The sequence below is a fragment of the Wyeomyia smithii genome, chromosome 3, assembly GCF_029784165.1.
Source record: "Wyeomyia smithii strain HCP4-BCI-WySm-NY-G18 chromosome 3, ASM2978416v1, whole genome shotgun sequence".
Lineage (NCBI taxonomy): Eukaryota > Metazoa > Arthropoda > Insecta > Diptera > Culicidae > Wyeomyia > Wyeomyia smithii.
In genome coordinates this window covers 172,477,311-172,495,453 of record NC_073696.1, presented here as the reverse complement: position 1 = coordinate 172,495,453, position 18,143 = coordinate 172,477,311, and the positions used below count along the sequence as shown (strand labels likewise).

At 36.1% G+C, this 18,143-nt stretch overlaps 1 protein-coding gene across 6 annotated transcripts in view; it reads left to right on the top strand.

Moving 5' to 3' along the window:
* The window catches only part of LOC129730175 (atrial natriuretic peptide receptor 1-like), a 269,163-nt gene that overhangs the window by 213,123 nt on the left and 37,897 nt on the right, over positions 1–18,143 (top strand). For all 6 annotated transcript variants that reach the window (XM_055689292.1, XM_055689294.1, XM_055689293.1 and 3 more), the window contains 2 exons: positions 17,454–17,568; positions 17,779–17,923. In XM_055689292.1, coding sequence (XP_055545267.1) covers positions 17,454–17,568; positions 17,779–17,923 — 260 coding nt within the window. The remainder of the gene's footprint in view (positions 1–17,453; positions 17,569–17,778; positions 17,924–18,143) is intronic.

The following is an 18,143-nucleotide window of genomic DNA, read 5'->3' as shown; positions in this document are numbered from 1 at the left end:
TGGAACCCGTTTTTCCCATTTCGTTGGGACACGACAACTTACTGTTGTATAACGAATGCGATAGGTAAAATAAACGAATGCGATAGGTAAACTGAAACCTTCAGTTGTTGTAACAAACACGTCTGTACACACCAAGCGTGAGACGAAGAATGAGCGGCTTCGACTAAAACAGGCTCTTATATAGGGATGAAAATAGGAATGAATTATTTTTCGTATGTGGTGGAATGATATAACTTGAAAAGTATGTGTGACTTTATTCTGGCTCAGAGCGATCATTTGATAAGCTCCACCTCTTTTTTCAGTTTCTAAAGTTTTTCCTCAGTTTCGTAGCACGGATGCACAAAAATGATTTCTTGTGAACATTCTGTCGAGCCGGACCGATAGCACTCTCATTGAAGCAACAAAATAACATGTTTTGTGTCGTGTTGTGCAGCTTGGTTGAAGAAAATGTTCCCGTCCCCGTGTCGCATGTAAGCAGATTATTGCGTTTAGTAGACAGTAGATAGTGTATCCAGCGAATAAACACCGATGGTGCTCTCACACACGCAACGGTTTTAACCCGTATCTTATTGCGGTTTGTAACATCAAGCGATTTCGTTTGCTCGCTGTTGCGTGTTGCATCATGTTGCAACTTGGCAGCTGGGAGACGACGAAATTCTGTTTATGCTGATTGATTGAATCGACTTCATATTAGCTCTGCATAGTCGAGCTAACTGCTTTTGTGAATGCGTACTAACAGGGCAGTTTATTATTCAATGTCGGTTATGCTGATCGCAGCCTATGCGCTGCCCCTACAGTGGGGGGTTTACTAAATAAAGTGAAAATTAGACAACTACAACAGAATTTGATTGCATCCCGCACAGAATGTCTGCTTGTGTTGATGCCAGAAAATTATTAACCTTCAATTATTTTTTTATTTGCCTTGAAAAAAGCATGTTGCGGTTCAAAATCGGTTGCTTATTACAACCTTTGAGCTGCCCTAACATTGGGGGAATTAAGATACACGGACAACATGCACTGTGGAAGCTATTTCACAATCAGTAAATTAGACGGGTGCGACAAATTTAAATTGCTAGGATGCAACACAGAATTCTTGCTTGCGTTGACAAAAATTATTAACTCTCAATGACTTGTTTATTTGCCTTGAAAAAGGCATTTTGATTTCCGAAATTGGATTTCCAGATGGCAATCTTCATGCTGCCCCAACACGGGGGGAATAATGGCTGTCTGGCGACACACGCTGAGAAAAACCGCGCTGCTCCTGAGACGTGGTGACCAATCACAGGGCTAGTGCTTCTGTTAAGGAAGGACGACTGCTGTTGTCGCTGTCTAGAACTATTATGAGCGGCTCCGGCTGAAACAGGCTCTTATATAGGCCAAATAGCATGTTTTCAATTGCAAGGTATATGATCCTGTCGACCGTGCTTGGGAAGCAAGCATATAACGACCAATCAGAGGTCGAATTTTTCGTTTTGACAAGGCTTTACTATTTTCAATAGTACAATAGTGTGAATAATAAAATTACAATTATCTTATTTTGGGAAGAATCCTAGAAGATTTTCCAATCTATTGCTGCAAGAACGAAGGAAATCCTTCGAATACTAACCGATTTATTAGCATTTGAAATTGGACATATTTTTCACTTTTTTCGGTTTTAGATTTTCATTTCACATCCCTATGTAGCCGAACTTCCTGAGAGAAGTATTCTACTTCAAAAAACCTCGAAAAGCTCCATCGCATACGTACATAACCCTTTAAGTTAATTTTGACGCCTCCGTTAATTAGTGTATCGAAGTTCCTAGGGCATATCTTGTTAACTACGTGCTTTTTTCAAGTTTGCGACATAGTCATTTATACATACGGTATTTTCGTTATGTCAATGTGGATGCAGTATGATTGCAAATTCAAAAACAAAGAAGAAGCTAGTAAGCCGTCGAAATTTTCCATACCATTTATCAGTGTAAGCTTTTTTAATAGGAATAATTATCTTCCGCCAGGCTATTATTTTTAATGATTGTACATTCTACATCAGTAGTGTTACTGATGAATACGATGCACTATGAAGTTAAAAATCAAAATGAACTCTATTGCAGGCACCGAATGTCAAATGTTTTAAAGGCAAAGTAATTAATATGAATAATCTTGTTTTTTGAATCTTAACATGATTTACCTCTATATAAGAATTTACATCTAATTTGAAAGTAACCATTTGTCCAAAGGCTACTAAATATGTTATTTTGAAAATCTTTCGCGCATTCGGTGGACCAGAGTGATCCCAGCACATTTTTTTAAATTGAGTTATTGAAACTACAAACTTGTTATTAACACCAGAGGATGTGATGTGTTAACAATCTATTTATTTTACTATTTTATTTTATTATTTATATTTATATTTTACTAGCTGACCCGGCAAACTTCGTCTCGCCCATTTTTGTGTTTAATTTAATAATTTTAAACATTCCAAATTCATTGATTCTTTGCGATTTGTTTATAGTCTAAAAATGCACGTCGAATCGGCCATAGGATATGATCAAAGTCAAAAGGCAAATCGTTTGAAATGATTGGTTTCATCGGAATGACAACATCCTCGACTTTTGGCTTCTGTACATCACCTCTATCCTGAAAATATTCATATTGAGTGGTATTCGATCATTTTCAGCTGTTTTTCTGGCATCAATCTGATTCCGCAAATACCCATATTGGGTGAACACCCAATTTGTTGTTTTCCAGAAACTAAAAGTGGTCATCTTTGAATTCTAAATAGTGCCCAGGGTCAATGCTTGGCTTCTATGCATCATCTCGATCACGGAAATATTTATATTAAGTAATATTCGGTCTTTTTCGGCAGTTTTTCCGGAAGTCGCTATATTGGATATCAAAATGGCATTTGGAGACAAATTCTGGCCCCTGGGCGTCATTCTGGTTCAAGAAACACCCATATTGGGTGTTATTTGGTCTTTTTCGGCTGTTTTCCAGAAACCAAAAGTCGCCATCTTACAATTCATAATGGTGTATGTGGTAAATTTTTAGCTTCTGATTCCGGAGATACTCATAGTGGGTGGTATTTGGTCATTGTCGGCTGTTTTCCAGAAACCGAAAGTCGCCATCTTGGATTTAAAATAGCATTTGAAGAAAATTTCTGGCCTCTGAACGTCATACTGGTTAAAGAAACACCCATATTGGGTGGTATTTGGTCATTTTCGGCTGTTTTTCAGACACCGGAAGTCGCCATCTTAAAATTCAAAATGGTGTATGTGATCCATTTCTAGTTTCTGCGCATCATTCTGGTTCCGGAGGTACTCATATTGGATGGAAATCGGCCATTTTCGGCTGTTTTCCAAAAACCGGAAGTTGCCATCTTACAATTGTCAAAATGTTGTCTGAGGTCGACTTGTAGCTTCAGAGCACCATTGCTATTCCGGAAATACCCATTTTAGAAACCGGAAGTTTTCACCTTAAATTTATAAATGGCGTATGGAGTCGAGTTGTGACTCCTCCTGTGATGATCGACCCGATCATTGTAGGCTGTTTTCAGGAAAACCTGGTTGAAATATCTGTTTAGCTTGTATGGGAGACCTGCCTCCCCTTCCAGAGTACGGAGGAGTATCAAACCACCATAAAAGTTTATGTTTGATTTGTATAAGAGCCCTCCTATCGAGAAAAAAGAGCGGTGTGGAAACACCATTAAAATATTTTTAGCCCCCAAAAACCTCCACATGCTAAATTTGGTTCCATTTACTCGATTAGTTCTGGAGATGTGAAAAAAGTTTAGTTTCATCTGTAGGAAACTTCACTCTTCCAGAAGAAGGAGGTGTGTTAAACTATTATGGACATGTTTGTAACCCCTAAAAATATTCACCTGTCGAATTTGCTTCCATTTTATTTGTTAGTTCTCGAGATGTGCAGAAATTTGTGTTTCATTTCTATGGAACCCCTCCCTTCCAGAAAAGGAAACGATCCCGAACTATCTTAGTCACCTTTCTCGGCCCCTAATACACAAAATTTCACGCCGATCGGTTTAGTCGTTTCCAGTAGTTGGATAAGACAGACTGACAGAGCTGCATTTTTATATGTTTAGATAGTTGAACCGATCACCGTGACGGTAGCCACCAGTCGAGCGTGATTCTATTTGTATTTAATTTTCGGTGGTAGCTTTTAAAGGATGATCTCAAAATAACTGTCGAGAGTCAGCTATTTTAAATTGCTGTCATATTATTGTTGTTCATTGCGCCTTCTGCGATCTCATTTCTTCGTTGTATGGAAATTCTATTTTCGTGTATTCCACCATTTTGCTTTAAATTTTATTAGTTTTCTCACCGTAACAATTTGCCTTGGATGAAGACGAACACAACAAAACAAAGCCAGCTCAAATCAGACGCTCCGTTGTAAAGTTATGGGCGGTCGCACATATATGTAACTTTATTTTATATATAAGAATTTCATTATTTTAACAATTTATAATGATGAAATAACAAAAATTCTCTGTAGAAGCTTGCAGAAAACGTACGGAAGGGTTAAACTTTGAACGCTGATTACTTGTAATTATGTTTTTGGCGCTTGGTTTGGTTTTGTTGCAAGCTGACAATTTGTTCAATTTAATGTTCTCAACATTTGGTATTCGAAGTGCAATGTTCGTCTTTGCATAATAAAAGAGAGAAATTGTTTTTTCATATTCCATTATGAGTATACAATCAAATGGTCGTAAACTTAGTTTTTCTTCGAAAACTACATTAGTTTTCTTTCTTCCCAAATAATACATATTTGAATAAATACTTCAAACAGTTATTTATTGAAAAAACTTTTATTTTCGTCCTGAAAAACAGTCCCTGCTATGCCCAGAGGTGCCCATGATTTGAAATTATTCTTGAAATCCTATTGCATCATTGGAATTTTTTTAATCTATTAAAAGTTGAAATTTAAAATATTGAAATAGGTTTGAGTAAAAACTTATCTTACATTTCTTCATCTTGAATTTTTTCTAAAAAGTTTTGTAATTATGTTAAGTTACAACGAAAAATAAATTTCGACAGAAATTTAATTCATTTTTGGATAAATATAAAATTTAGTGTTAATTTCTCGACTTATTAAACTCAAATTCGAAATAACTTGAAAGCGGATGCATTTGCTGAAATTGATTTTTTTTCAATTTAGGCTTCAATAAAGAATGTATCTGTAATTTCTCAATATTGAACTTTTTATCAAAGGGTTTGTAATAACTTTTGGTTTCCTCAGAAAAAGGAATCAAAATTTAATGTTCATTCATAATTTTTTTTTTTTAGTTCCCGACTATTCACTATCAGGCAGTTTTTTGTTCAACCAAAAAATTATGAGCTCCAATACTCAGAGTAGTTTTTATGCCAAAATGCTTACGCACGTTCAACACGCCCTCACCTCCCATGGTGATGTCAGAACCACACGCGGCACGCGCCTGGTCCAACGGCATCTCGTCCTATATCCTGAAGTGAGCTTTTTAAATTGGTTAATAGTGCTCACTTCATGTTCGCTCTGCTTGGCCAGCATGTATTTACCTTACCAATCAGTCCACTTTGGCCTTTGCTGTATCTAAGAGCGACGCCATTGTACTCGATCCATGGCTGCTCTTTGCCACTCTTGCAGACTGCGTAGGCTGCTGAGATCCCCTTCCACTTGGTCGATCCACCATGCACGTTGCGCGTCACGACGCCGTGTTCCTATTGGGTCGTTATCCAGAATAATTTTGACTAGGCTTTCGTCCGACATCCTTACGACATGCCCACCGTAGCCTTCCGATTCTACCTATATGGAATATAGGGAGTTCTCCCAGCAACTGATACAACTTGTGGTTTAAAAGCAGACATGAAAGCCCATCACCCTGCCGTGACCCTTTTCGAAATTTCTATAAGACTCGAGGGCGTCCCCGAAACTCGCACTGTACACATCGCTCTATCCATCGTCGCTCTAAGCAATCGCATGACAGTACCATAGCTGATCTTGTTCGATTGTGTCATATGCCGCTCTGAAGTCGATGAATAGGTGATGCGTTACGTTGTACTCGCGGCATTTCTGGAGTACCTGCCGCAGATCTGATCCGCGGGCCCTCATGAATTCTGCCTGGTATTGCCCCAATAATTCCTTTACGATTGGTGATAGGGAGTGGCATAGAAGCTGGAATAGTATCTTGCAGGCAAATCTTCAACAACTAAATAAATATAGGAAATAAAAATGATCTTTCTTTGATGAACTTTTGTGTTTTAATATTTTTTTTTGTTAGGGAATTAGGATTACGTTGTCCATTGATGTGAACTTTTGTAATAAAATAATGTTTAATATAGTAATGTGTTTTAATATAGTAAACAACATTGTAAAGTTAGGCAGAAGTATAGTGCTTCCGACAAAGTTGTTTCTTATAAAATAAGCCATAACTTTGCCGAACAAATTGGATTTTTATGTGCAAAAATGAAAAAAAAAAATAATATTCATTAGGGTCCATCCACATACCACGTGGACAGCTTTGTGGGGGGGGGGGAGGGTGGTTGGCTAATGTCCACGGTCCATACAATTTTTTTAGAATTTATATGGGCAGTTGTCCACGGAGGGGTAGGGGGTGGGGTCAAAATCGTTAAAAATCTGTCCACATGGTATGTGGATGGCCCCTTACTCATTTTTAGGTAGATTAATCATAAAATTCCAACTACTATAAAATGAAGAATGATTAATAAAACAACTTTGCTGTAGGCATTACATCTAAAATCAACTTTTTTGAGTAAAAAGTAATTAGTTTAAATTAGTGCATTATTTTAATTAAAATTGTCAATAACCAAAGAAATATGTAAAAAATAAACTTCCTTCGAAGAAATTGTTTGTTGCATTATGGCAAACAATATTGTAGAGCATTGAAAAATTATAGAAAATCACTATAAAAAGTTAAATTGACAACAATTGATTTTTAGGGTAATCTATAGAAAACTCCACGAAAGTCTATTTAAATATATAGATAGAAGTATAGTGCCTCCGACACAGTTGTTTCTTTTGGAATGTGCTACAACTTTGCCAAACAAAGTGGATTTTCATATTCTAAAATGAGAAAAGTAAATTTCGATTCTCACTGTTGAGTGGATAAATCACAAAATTGCAACTTTTATAATATGAAAAATAATCAATGAAACAACTCTATTGAAGACATTACGGCTCTAAAATCATTTTTTTGGGTCAAAATAATTTCGATCACATTTTTGCAACTTTGGAAACAGTGTGCGTTGGTCGGCTGATCTCCAGGTGGCTTGGTGAATATCATTGCGGGGGTAGAAGAGGCTTCGGACTACCATACCACGTGAGGCTGCAAAGTTTACGCATCGTTGCTCGTTCGGCCCAACCACTGGTTTGTACATTACCTCTCATCCTACCTGAGTATTCATGTCACCAATGACAATTTTTACATCCTTCTTAGGGCAGCTGTCATACACTCGTTCCAGCCGCACTTAGAACGCTTCCTTGGGAAGTGCACGTTAATGATGCTGTAGTTGAAGAGACGGCCTTCAATCCTCAGTTTACACATGCTAGCATTAATCGGGTACCAGCCGATCACGCCAGTATGCACGATTATAATAAAAGTCCTGGATATCAAGGTCCGGGGCGCTGGGAGGCTACAAAGTCTTATCAAAAAATCAGGTAAATTCTTCCGATACAACGTTTGGACGATATTCGCCATGTGGGCTGATATGCCATTCTGTTGAAAGACGTTATAAACCTTCCCGTAGAGTTCCCAAAGTGCCGGGACCACAACCTTTTCCAGAACCTCGGTCTTATAGTACGCGGCGTTGATGTTCACGTCTCGATAAACAACAGTTTGACAAACCAACTTCCTTATCACCTTGATGATCGCAGGCGGCCTCGCCGAACGTGCCCGCGGGGATCTCACATGGTTTTTGGTCGAGCCAGTACCGACGAACGGTGGTATAGATGAAATTCCGCTTCATCCCGTGAGATGTCAAGTTACCGGAATATTTCGCTGAGTCGCACATCTCTCGTAAACAACTTAACTACGACGCACAGTGCGTTGAACCATAGACAAAAATCGTTTTTCTTTCATTTTTATTTGGATGCACCAAGTACCCAGAAGTGTTCACAGATATCTCTTGGGTTGTGAACAAGTATTGGTGAGCTTTGGGAAGCATCACAAATACTAATACAAGCATAGCAAGCGTTAGCGTTCAGAGCAATCATTAGTTTCACATTTCGTGCTAAATTGTCGCGCGTTTTCTAAACGTTGGTAAAACTTAATTACTTCGTGTATTCCAATAACACAAAATGGAAAATAACAATCAAGGCTAGTGCAATATAATCCATTGATAGAGAGACTTGGTTTCGATTGCGTGTATGATTAATCGGTATCATGAGTTGGTGAAGGTATTAATCCAAAAAACGCGAACTCAAACTTTCGTTAGCGTTTTAAAAAAAGTTCCACCGAGTTCCTCTCTAAAACATACATCAAAAGTTTGCTTGAAGTGTCCTCTACAAAATATATAAAAATTAGCTGCAACTTCCTGCAACTCTGAGAGATTTTTTATTTTTCGTATGTCAATGCCGATCGCTCGTGAAGCGGCAGATATTTGAAAACTGGTTTAACTGCAATGCAAGCAAAAGAACACCATGTTTATTTCGTTATTGTCTCTACCAGAAGACACAGTTGAGCATGTTTATGAAAATTTGCACAAGTTTCTGCTGTATATTGTCCGAAATTGAACTCGAAATGGGAGAAATGCAATAGAATAAAAAAGTATTTCATGAAAAAGCATGAAATTTTGTTGGAGTCACCGCTTGCTCTTCCTCGATTCGGTGAGAATGATTATTATGAATACAACCACATTTCTTCTCGTGAGCGTCCTCAGAAACTTCTTGAAAGCTGCTCAACCAGAATTGAAAAACGGCGAGTTGCAGAGTTGAAAATAACTCCCCAAAAGAATTAGTATTTGCTGCTACCGTTTCGAACAACTATTCCAATTCGTCTAAAGATGACCCAAAACTTGACTTGATAATATAATATGGATCATGAAGAATTTTAAATTGTTTGTTACTCTGGTGATTAAATATACAAAAAATAATAAAAATTATACGTAAAAGAATACCTAAAAAAATCTTTTTTCTTGTTATAATTGCGCATAAGTCACTTTTGCAATTATGTAGAAGTAAGTGAAACATAGAAACCGCAGTTTTCGTAACAATGAACAACTTTTACAAAAAGATTAACGGTTTCTGGTTAAGGATGAGTGCGTTGGCGTTTGGGACAGTTTTGTGATAAAGTGTATCACATAAGACTTTTATGCATTTGGTAGCTCTGAAGGTAACGAACAACTTTCCTTGTTACATCAACATGTTTTATCGACAAAGTTTGATTTTTGTCCCGTCTTACCCTACATTCAACGCACTGTGCGACGTCGTGGTGTTCCTTCATCGTGCGCGATAAACGAACAACAAATGACAACATGTCTACACTGCACAGTGCACAATGGTCGGAAAATTGAAATTTCCGACCAAAATTCTTTTTTTTGTGCCAAATTGTTGGTTTTCCACTGTACATGATTATGACATATGAGAAAAGTTTTGTACTGACAAGGGGCTGTCTATAAACCACGTAAACTGAGGCAAATGTCATGTGTTTTCAAAAAAACGAAAATAATTCGTTATTGGAACGAGATAAACGATTACTGTTTTCAGCAAAGATGCACATAATAGTAAAACGCTCCTTATGGCTTCGAGAGTTAGTTCGCGATTTGTCCGCAGAGATGGCGCACGAACCTAACTTTTGATAGGAACATCCTAGAGATATGCACGCAAAAGTTCAAGTCTTGTACAAGCATTGTGTCTTCCCGATTCGCACAAATTTTGCACTAAAATCGCACAATAAATGTGTGAAAAGGATAACGCCACAGTTGTACTGCGAATACATTGACACAGATTGAAATCAGAATATGTATCATATATCGACACTATATTTCTCACATCGAGTGTATTAGTGACTGCTACTCATGGAGCAGTGCAAGCAGCGAACAACAACTTGTGAACTCACTAGATTTATATAGCTATAATGCTCGATCCATTTATCTCGATGGATTTGGTCATTTGAAAGTACCATTGAATGATTTGCAAAAAATAACGAAACAAAATTCTGTTCACAACATTTTGTAATCAACGGTAGCTTCACCGAAAACCCTCCATTCCGCAAAGCCACAAAAGCGTTGCTGATTTCTTATGGCAACACTTGTAAATTGTGAATTATTATTATTTATCATCCTGTGCAGCTTTTTTCTCAAGCGACGAGAGAAATTTCTCTCTCGCTCGTAGAATTCCCATGTACGTGCGGGTGCGACAAGACTAGACACGTCATATACAATTTGCTGGTTGCTCTTTCGCTTTTCTTTCGGTTCGTATTGCGACGCGCAAGGTCTCGTGTCTCGTCGCTTTACGAAATGAGCAAGATACCCGTGCTGTACATACTTGATACTAGTGTTGTTAGTGTCACTCATACTGGGGGTGCGTGCTTGCTGCGGGGAATGCATGAAGAAGAAAGAGTATCTCGAAAGCGTGTGTGCAAAAGACTTGAGAAGCGTAGCATATGTCTCGTTCTCAAGCAGAAAGGAGGAGAAAGGTTTTGCTTCTCGCTCGCTTTGCAATGCTGCTTGATACCAGTTGAAACTGTTTAAGTGTAGTAGTTTGGAGCTGCCAAATACATTGAAAAAACGCTAGAGCAGTGATTGCGTAATGCCCAACACGCAATCATTGTACTGGTTCCAAATTACATCAACTTTTGCGCTGAAAACGCACAATTTTGTACTGGTTTCGCACCATTCAACTTTTGCGTGTGGTCTCTTCAGCAAAGTTGTAAAGCTATTCAATTCAAACAAAACTACTGAAGGCGAAAACAACTTTAGTTTCCGTTGGCAACATTCCTCAAAATATTTAGCAAATCTCGATTTTAGAGCCATCAAATGTTGATACAGTTTTCTAAGGTCTGTTTTAAAACGGTGCCTGATCAATTCAATACAATCATTTATAACATTTTCTATTTTAGGTTGTATGAACAAATTCACTAAAACGATCTTATTAACTTCCTCGTAAGACATTGCTCGCTTCTTGGTAAAAAACTTGAATAAAACTTCAGAACTGTAAATCACACATAAAACTTTGTTTCCTCCACATACACAAGCAATCAGACCGACTCAAAGGTATGAACTAGAATCAGTCAGCCATAAAAGACATATGAGCTGCATGATTCAAGAGCATAACAATATGTGTGAGATTGCGGGTTTATGCGTGGGAGTAGTAGTGAGATTGATAGTTAACTCAATGCAATTTTGTGTATGAAACACCTGACTGCTGTGTAGGTGAGTTCGACTATGTAAACCTCTATTTGTTTATGCTGTATGTTGACATATCCGGTACACAGCTTCTACTTCCATTTGTGTAACTCTGGCAATGATATTTGTACCTATTTGGTGAGAGAAGTTTGCGTGTGGTGTTTCATGGCCGTGTTTTCATAAAACAAACAACGAAAATTATTTTTGGGATAATAATTCATATTTTTTTTATTCAGTTTAGTATGATTTCACTTGAATAATCGCTAAGTCTCTTAGCGATATTGTGATGGGTTAACAGAAGAAATTTCAGAAAAAAAGTTTGGGTTGATTAAAAAAACATCGTTTTAAAGATACACGCGAAAATCAATTTATTGCTAATATTAACCAATTTTTTCAAACAAAATGAAAGAAATATTTTTTAATAAAGTGTATACAACCGAATAATTATACGAATTTTAAGTTTTTCCAGTATATTTTTGAATCAAATTGCTATGACATATGTCGATCCCCATAAAACACCAAAAAATTGCATTAAAAATAAAAAATTTCAAAAAAAACTTTTAACATATGTTTTAAACAACATATATTCTAATAAACTAATAAATCTTATAATTTCACGCTTTTTAAGTGTGTTTTGTACCAAATTGCTATAATATACGAAAAACTTTGTTGATAAATACCCAAAAATTCAAAAATTGCAAAAAAAATAAAAAATTTTTAATCATCTTTTTTTACTAAAACGCAAATTTTCCGCAAACTTTAAACACATATTCTTGACGGGCACAAGTAGGGCTCTCAGACACACTATCAGGTGCTGTGCTTAGGGGCCGTCCACATACCACGTGGACAAATGCCCATATAATTCCTTTTTTTTTTTTGTAAGGACCGTGGATGTTTTTGATGGTCAAAATTAGTAAAATTACACATATTTTCAATGTGGCCTGCGACTGAATCTGTAGGATTGAAATCCATTACCCTTCCTGTTTTAGGAAACTAATTTAATAAGCTTTCAGTCATATGTGAACACACCATGATAGCTTTAGTAGGTTTTTATATATTCCAAAATATTCAGAAAAACTATTTTCCTCCGTTTCTGAAATAGGTAAATTTGGAAGCATTTCTCAACATAAACCGTTTTTTGTATCAAGATTTCATTCAGAAATTATGAAAATATAAATAAAATACTACAAAATTATGTGCTTAAAACATCCTGAATATGAAATTCGCATTTTGGTAATTTTGGCCACTCTTTTATATAGGGACCGTCTTATGTGCACTGTGCACTGTGCGCGTCGGTTAGCTTATATATGAGGCTAAAGCTGATACCAATGCAAATACACAGATACACATGACGAGCACCTACAAAACGGTGAAAAGCTGTATTCGGACCTAGTGAACACTCTCTATACATTTCTTGAGATGAGTTGAGTTGGGTCGTCAAAAATTTTCAAAATTCTATGAAGCGTAAGTGAGATGACTTTCCACAAACAATAGGGCCTTAAAAGTTTCAACATGTGACCAAGAACATTCTGATTGCAAACGTCGTCAAGCACTTCTAGTATGTTTTTCGAACAGTTTGAGAAATCCGGACAGAATCCTAACAGTTTTTCGAAAATTCGGACGGAAATTCAAATTTCGGTGTCAGACGAACAATCAGTTTTGGGGCGCTTAAAGAACCAATTGTTTATTTCCGTAAGCCGGTGGATATCAACGGCTAATGCGCCGCTCGCCCACCCCTAATAACACCGTCTGCTACAGAGAAAAGTTACCAATGCTATAACAAGACTTTTGGTAAAAGTCCATGGATGGAGATATGTGAGCCAGTTTTTTCATTGAAGGGTAAACTTCGGAGCTTTTTACTAATTTTACCGTTTTTATCAAAACGGCATCTAGAAGTAAGACCTCGCTTTTTTTAATCGAACTTTATTATTTGTTGAAATAGATTTGCATAAACATTTCAAAAATTATTTCCTAATCATTTCTGCTGGACTGATTTTTGACTCTAAATAATAAATTTTTGGCAGCCAACAGCACAACTACATCGAACTTTTAATACTAAATTTTTACTTCTTGCGTCCCAAAAATATTGATGCTGTATTCTAAGTAATAACTGGAGTGAAAAGTGTGAGATGTGACGTAATATTTGGGAAGTGAATTTTTGATTTCGAATAATTTAATTCCGAGCAACACCGGGAATGCTCCGGCGGGAGGCAAAGAAAACGCTTTTTGTAGTAGATATTATGTAATCAACTCAAACTGGAATTCATATTCAATTATTAGTTTACATTTTAGTTTAATATAGTGATGATACGTACAATTAGTTTCCGTATCACCCGTATCAATCCAAACCGCGTGTTCGCGTATCGATAATTTTCTAAGTAATTTTAGCGATATCTTTTATTCAATTTCTTTTAACTTGCGAAAGGTAGTATATATATATATATATATATATATATATATATATATATATATATATATATATATATATATATATATATATATATATATATATATATATATATATATATATATATATATTTATATATATATATATATATATATATATATATATATATATATATATATATATATATATATATATATATATATATATATATATGTAGCCGCTCTCGCAAGATCGTCCAAAGTGATCCCTACATTTTTGACATTTTACTGCAGTGTTGTCAGGCTGCGATCTTTTGGGTATCGAGCCAGTGGCCTGCGGTTTTTAACAGAAAACGTGCATCATCCAATGCAAATAATTGAGGTCATATATTTTGTTCAAAGCAGTTTTAAGGAGTCTTTGGGTTATGTTTCTTTCCATCACTTTTGAACCAAATAATCAATTAATCTATTAAATAAAAATAAGTTGGTGTCTGTATAACTGCGTTTCACTCCAAATAGAATCAACGGATTTGAATGATTCTTTTTTGTGTTTGTTTTGTCTTGATCTCCGACGAGTTAATAAGCCATAAAAATAACAACAATCAACTGATAAAGTTTATTAAAAATTGAAATACATTTTCGCCTTCTCCCGCCTTTTACTCCAAAAACAACGTCATTAGATTACTGTAATTGCAGGCTATGAGCGGGTGACAAGCTGTTGTAGCGTCGTTATTGAGGCGTCGTTATTGAGGCGTCGTTGTTGAGTAAACAAGCACCTGTTAATGATTCACATATAAAGTGATATTGGTTTTCGCTGCCTACTACACCTTTTCTATGCAAAAGCGCTATAGCGTGGTAGCAGCAAACTCGACATGCATGTGAATACTCTCAACGTGGCTTTGATTTTATTCAAGGGCATATACTTGATAATGTAAATTAAATTTTTGGCTCATTTGAGCAAAGTTGCATATAATCGTTTCATTTATCTGATAAATGAAAAGAAAGAACAAGAATAACACTACATGTGCGATGATTTAATTTACCTTTGCTCGGATCTAATCAATCTGTTCAATTTTCTCTAAAATGCACACTGACTAAGATCATTGACATGCTGCAATGATTCTGTTAGCTGGTGAAAGAAACGTGTAGTTTTTGTTTTTCAAAAAACATTGATTTCTGTTCATGTTTCGTTAAATAGGCACTATTGCATTCCTACAAATCTCTGGATTTACAAATAATGTTGAATGAATGTTGAATTGAAAACTATAATGTTGCGAAGTGTCAATTGCACTGTGCTTAGGCAGCAGATCTGCCTCAGAAAGCAGATGAAATATTAAAGATTCTGAGAGCTTTCCTGTGATATTTAGTGAGTAACGATTTTTTGTTGCCTTTGATCAGAGAAATTCGAAACAAGTTTTTATCACCGGGGCGTACTTAAACGATAGCCTTCATTTTTTTTAAATATTTTATGGAATAGTTCTATGCGATTTTCGTATTGATTTCTGTTGATGCCACTTAAAGTCAACGTCGGTTTCTGTTTGTTTGTGCTGTGATTGTTTTTCAAGAAAGAAGAAGGCACTGTCGGTACGTAATAAACATAAAAAATAATAATGTGTTTTTGCAAGAATTCTGAGGAGTATTCATACTGGTTTCAGTTGGTTTCGAATAATTTTCTTCCACATGTAGTTGGAATGCTTCCTAACGAAGATGCCGCTAAGGGTATTTTATAAAAGGAATGTTCCCTAATCTACATGATCAAACTGATTCTTGCATATCTTCCAGTTGACTTTGACAAATTTCTGCTGTGGTCGAAGTGTTTTTTGTTCAGATAAAGTTGTTGTAAGTGGAATGTTCAGATACTTAACATGCCGTTGAATTAAAATTAAATTCGTTGTTTTTGTAACAGTTTTGCGAGTTAAGACACGAGTAGTAGCAGGTCAATAAAAGTGTCAGCCTCCGCAACACTGAAGATAAAATATTAAAAAGTCAGGAAATATACGAGTCCCGAAGGAAAGTTGATCGGTTAAGAACAAGACGAGCTCGAAATGCACGTCGTTCGACACCCCATATATCTCAAAATCGTCAGTTACACACTTAGTTTCCATAGTCTTTAAACGAGTCTTGAACAAAAGAAAAATAAAGAATAATAATTTAAACACTCAATTGAGAGAAAAATGCTAATCAAATATTTTCAAATACTACTACTTTATAGATTCAAGGTCAATTTTACCACCGAACAGGTGCATTGCTGCCACTACCCGATGGCAAATGTCCTTGAAGCGACAATTCTGACAGGAAACTACAAAGGAGAAGTCGTAATAATCCCGCGTATCTCGATTACTCCTACCGATTTGCCGTTAAATTTTAAACGTCTGCAATTTCCCGTGCGTCGCGCATTCGCGATGACTATTGATAAAACCCAAGGACAGTCACTGAAAATTTGTGGGATAAACTCGCATGTTCACGTGACCCTGACCCCGACATTTTGGTATATAGAATTTAGTGGCTAGGACCGCCTTGACCACTTTCACATGTTTCGTATATTCCGAATTTTAAGCTTGAATTATTTAGAATTATGAAGTTTTTTATAAAATCTGTTCCAGTGAGATTGGCCAGGCAGAAGGGTATTACTATATTTGCATTAACCCAAGCTTTTGAATAATTGAAAAAATAATGTAATAATTTCCTTCAGAATATTTAAAAGAATGACTGTTTATTTTCAGAAATGTATCGAAATGATTTGATTATGGTTGAAAGGTGCTTCATAATGTTCAATGAAATAAAAACGTAGAATTTTACGAGCGCAGGATTGAAAAAAAAAACTAAAAACAAATCAGATCCGAAACATATCGTAGGTATCTTTTTTAGCAGCAGTTAGATATTTCCGTTTTTGCAGTACAACAGTCAATAAAACTCAAGGCGGCGGTACGAAGTTTGCCGGGTCAGCTAGTATGAAATAAATTACTTGTGAGTTTGAGAGACAACCGTATGAAACTAGTTTTGCTCATATAAGCCTTAACAATTTGATATGGAATGGCTAAGTCTGACTATAATAAAATGATAATAAATCATATCGGTCCAACCATCTCTGAGAAAAGTGAGTGAGTTAAAAAAAGTTCATTAGTTAAGGGTTTTGAAGACAGCCCGTTAATTAGATACCCATATTGTTCAAATCGGTTGTATAGTTACTGAGACATTTTATGTTCGTATTCTGTCTAGTTGAACCGAAAATAATGTTTCAAATATTTTCGGAAGACCTGAATTTACAAAAAAAAAAAAAAAAACAAAGTGTTTACAGTTATCGATAAAAATAAATGTATGGAAACCGGGAATTTCGAGCAAATTTTTGAATTTGTATAACTAATATAATTAATTCCTCTAGAGAATCCACATAGTAAAACGGGCAAGTTCCTAAATTCACACAAAACATGCGTAAATTTGTAAATCCTCGTGAAAGACCCGCCAAACATTAAAATCTGCGTATGAAAACGAGCAAAAAGTGACCTAAGAGTATATCTACCATTATTTCAGCAATATCCAGAATCCACAACACACCCTCCGCTCCCAGAGTTATTCTTTTAATTAATATCCCGCGATAGAGCTTTGACCATCTTTAATATGTTTCATAATTACTGCAACTGTATTTAATAGAAAATAGTAAGAAACTTGAAGATTCACTTATTTGTCATTTCGGGTTCACCACATTGATTACCTTACTCATTTATCTCTTTCTAGTTGTTATCATGTGTGCTAGTCCTACCACAATACGAGAAATTATGCTGGCAGCTGCAGAACTAAACATGGTGGACAGCGGCGAATACGTCTTTTTCAATATTGAGATTTTTAGCAGGTAAACATGGTTAGTTGACTATAAACAACATTGACAACAAATTGTGTTGTGTTTCGTAATGCGTTTTTTTTCAATATGGCATATTAGAGTTTTTTGAATCTATGACAGAAACTCGAAAAACGGTATACCAACTTTAAAAATAATTATCACTTCTCCTTCATTTATATTTCTATTATCGGATAACCGAAAACCTGTTGCCAAAAAATAAAGCATGGCTGCTACAAAGAAACCACCCTGGTTCGTGAAAAATGACACAGAGGAGCGAAACATGAAGGCGAGAAACGCTTATACGGCCCTGTTGCAGGTGGTTGCCCGGCAGCCTGAGGATGAAGAATATCGCCGTTTCTCCGAAGAGGTAAGGAGTTTTTGGATCGATAGTGTTACAAAAGGATTGATTTTGCCTTTCAAATCTAAAATGCTATTCGAGACAACTCGAGCAAACCTAGATATTTGAATATGTGGTCAGGTAAACGGACTGCCTATACTTATTTGTCATGTAGAACATGCATGTATGAAGAATCGTTTGAAGTGAACTGATAAGCGTTAGAATTTTTTCCGTTTATAAAGTTAGTAAT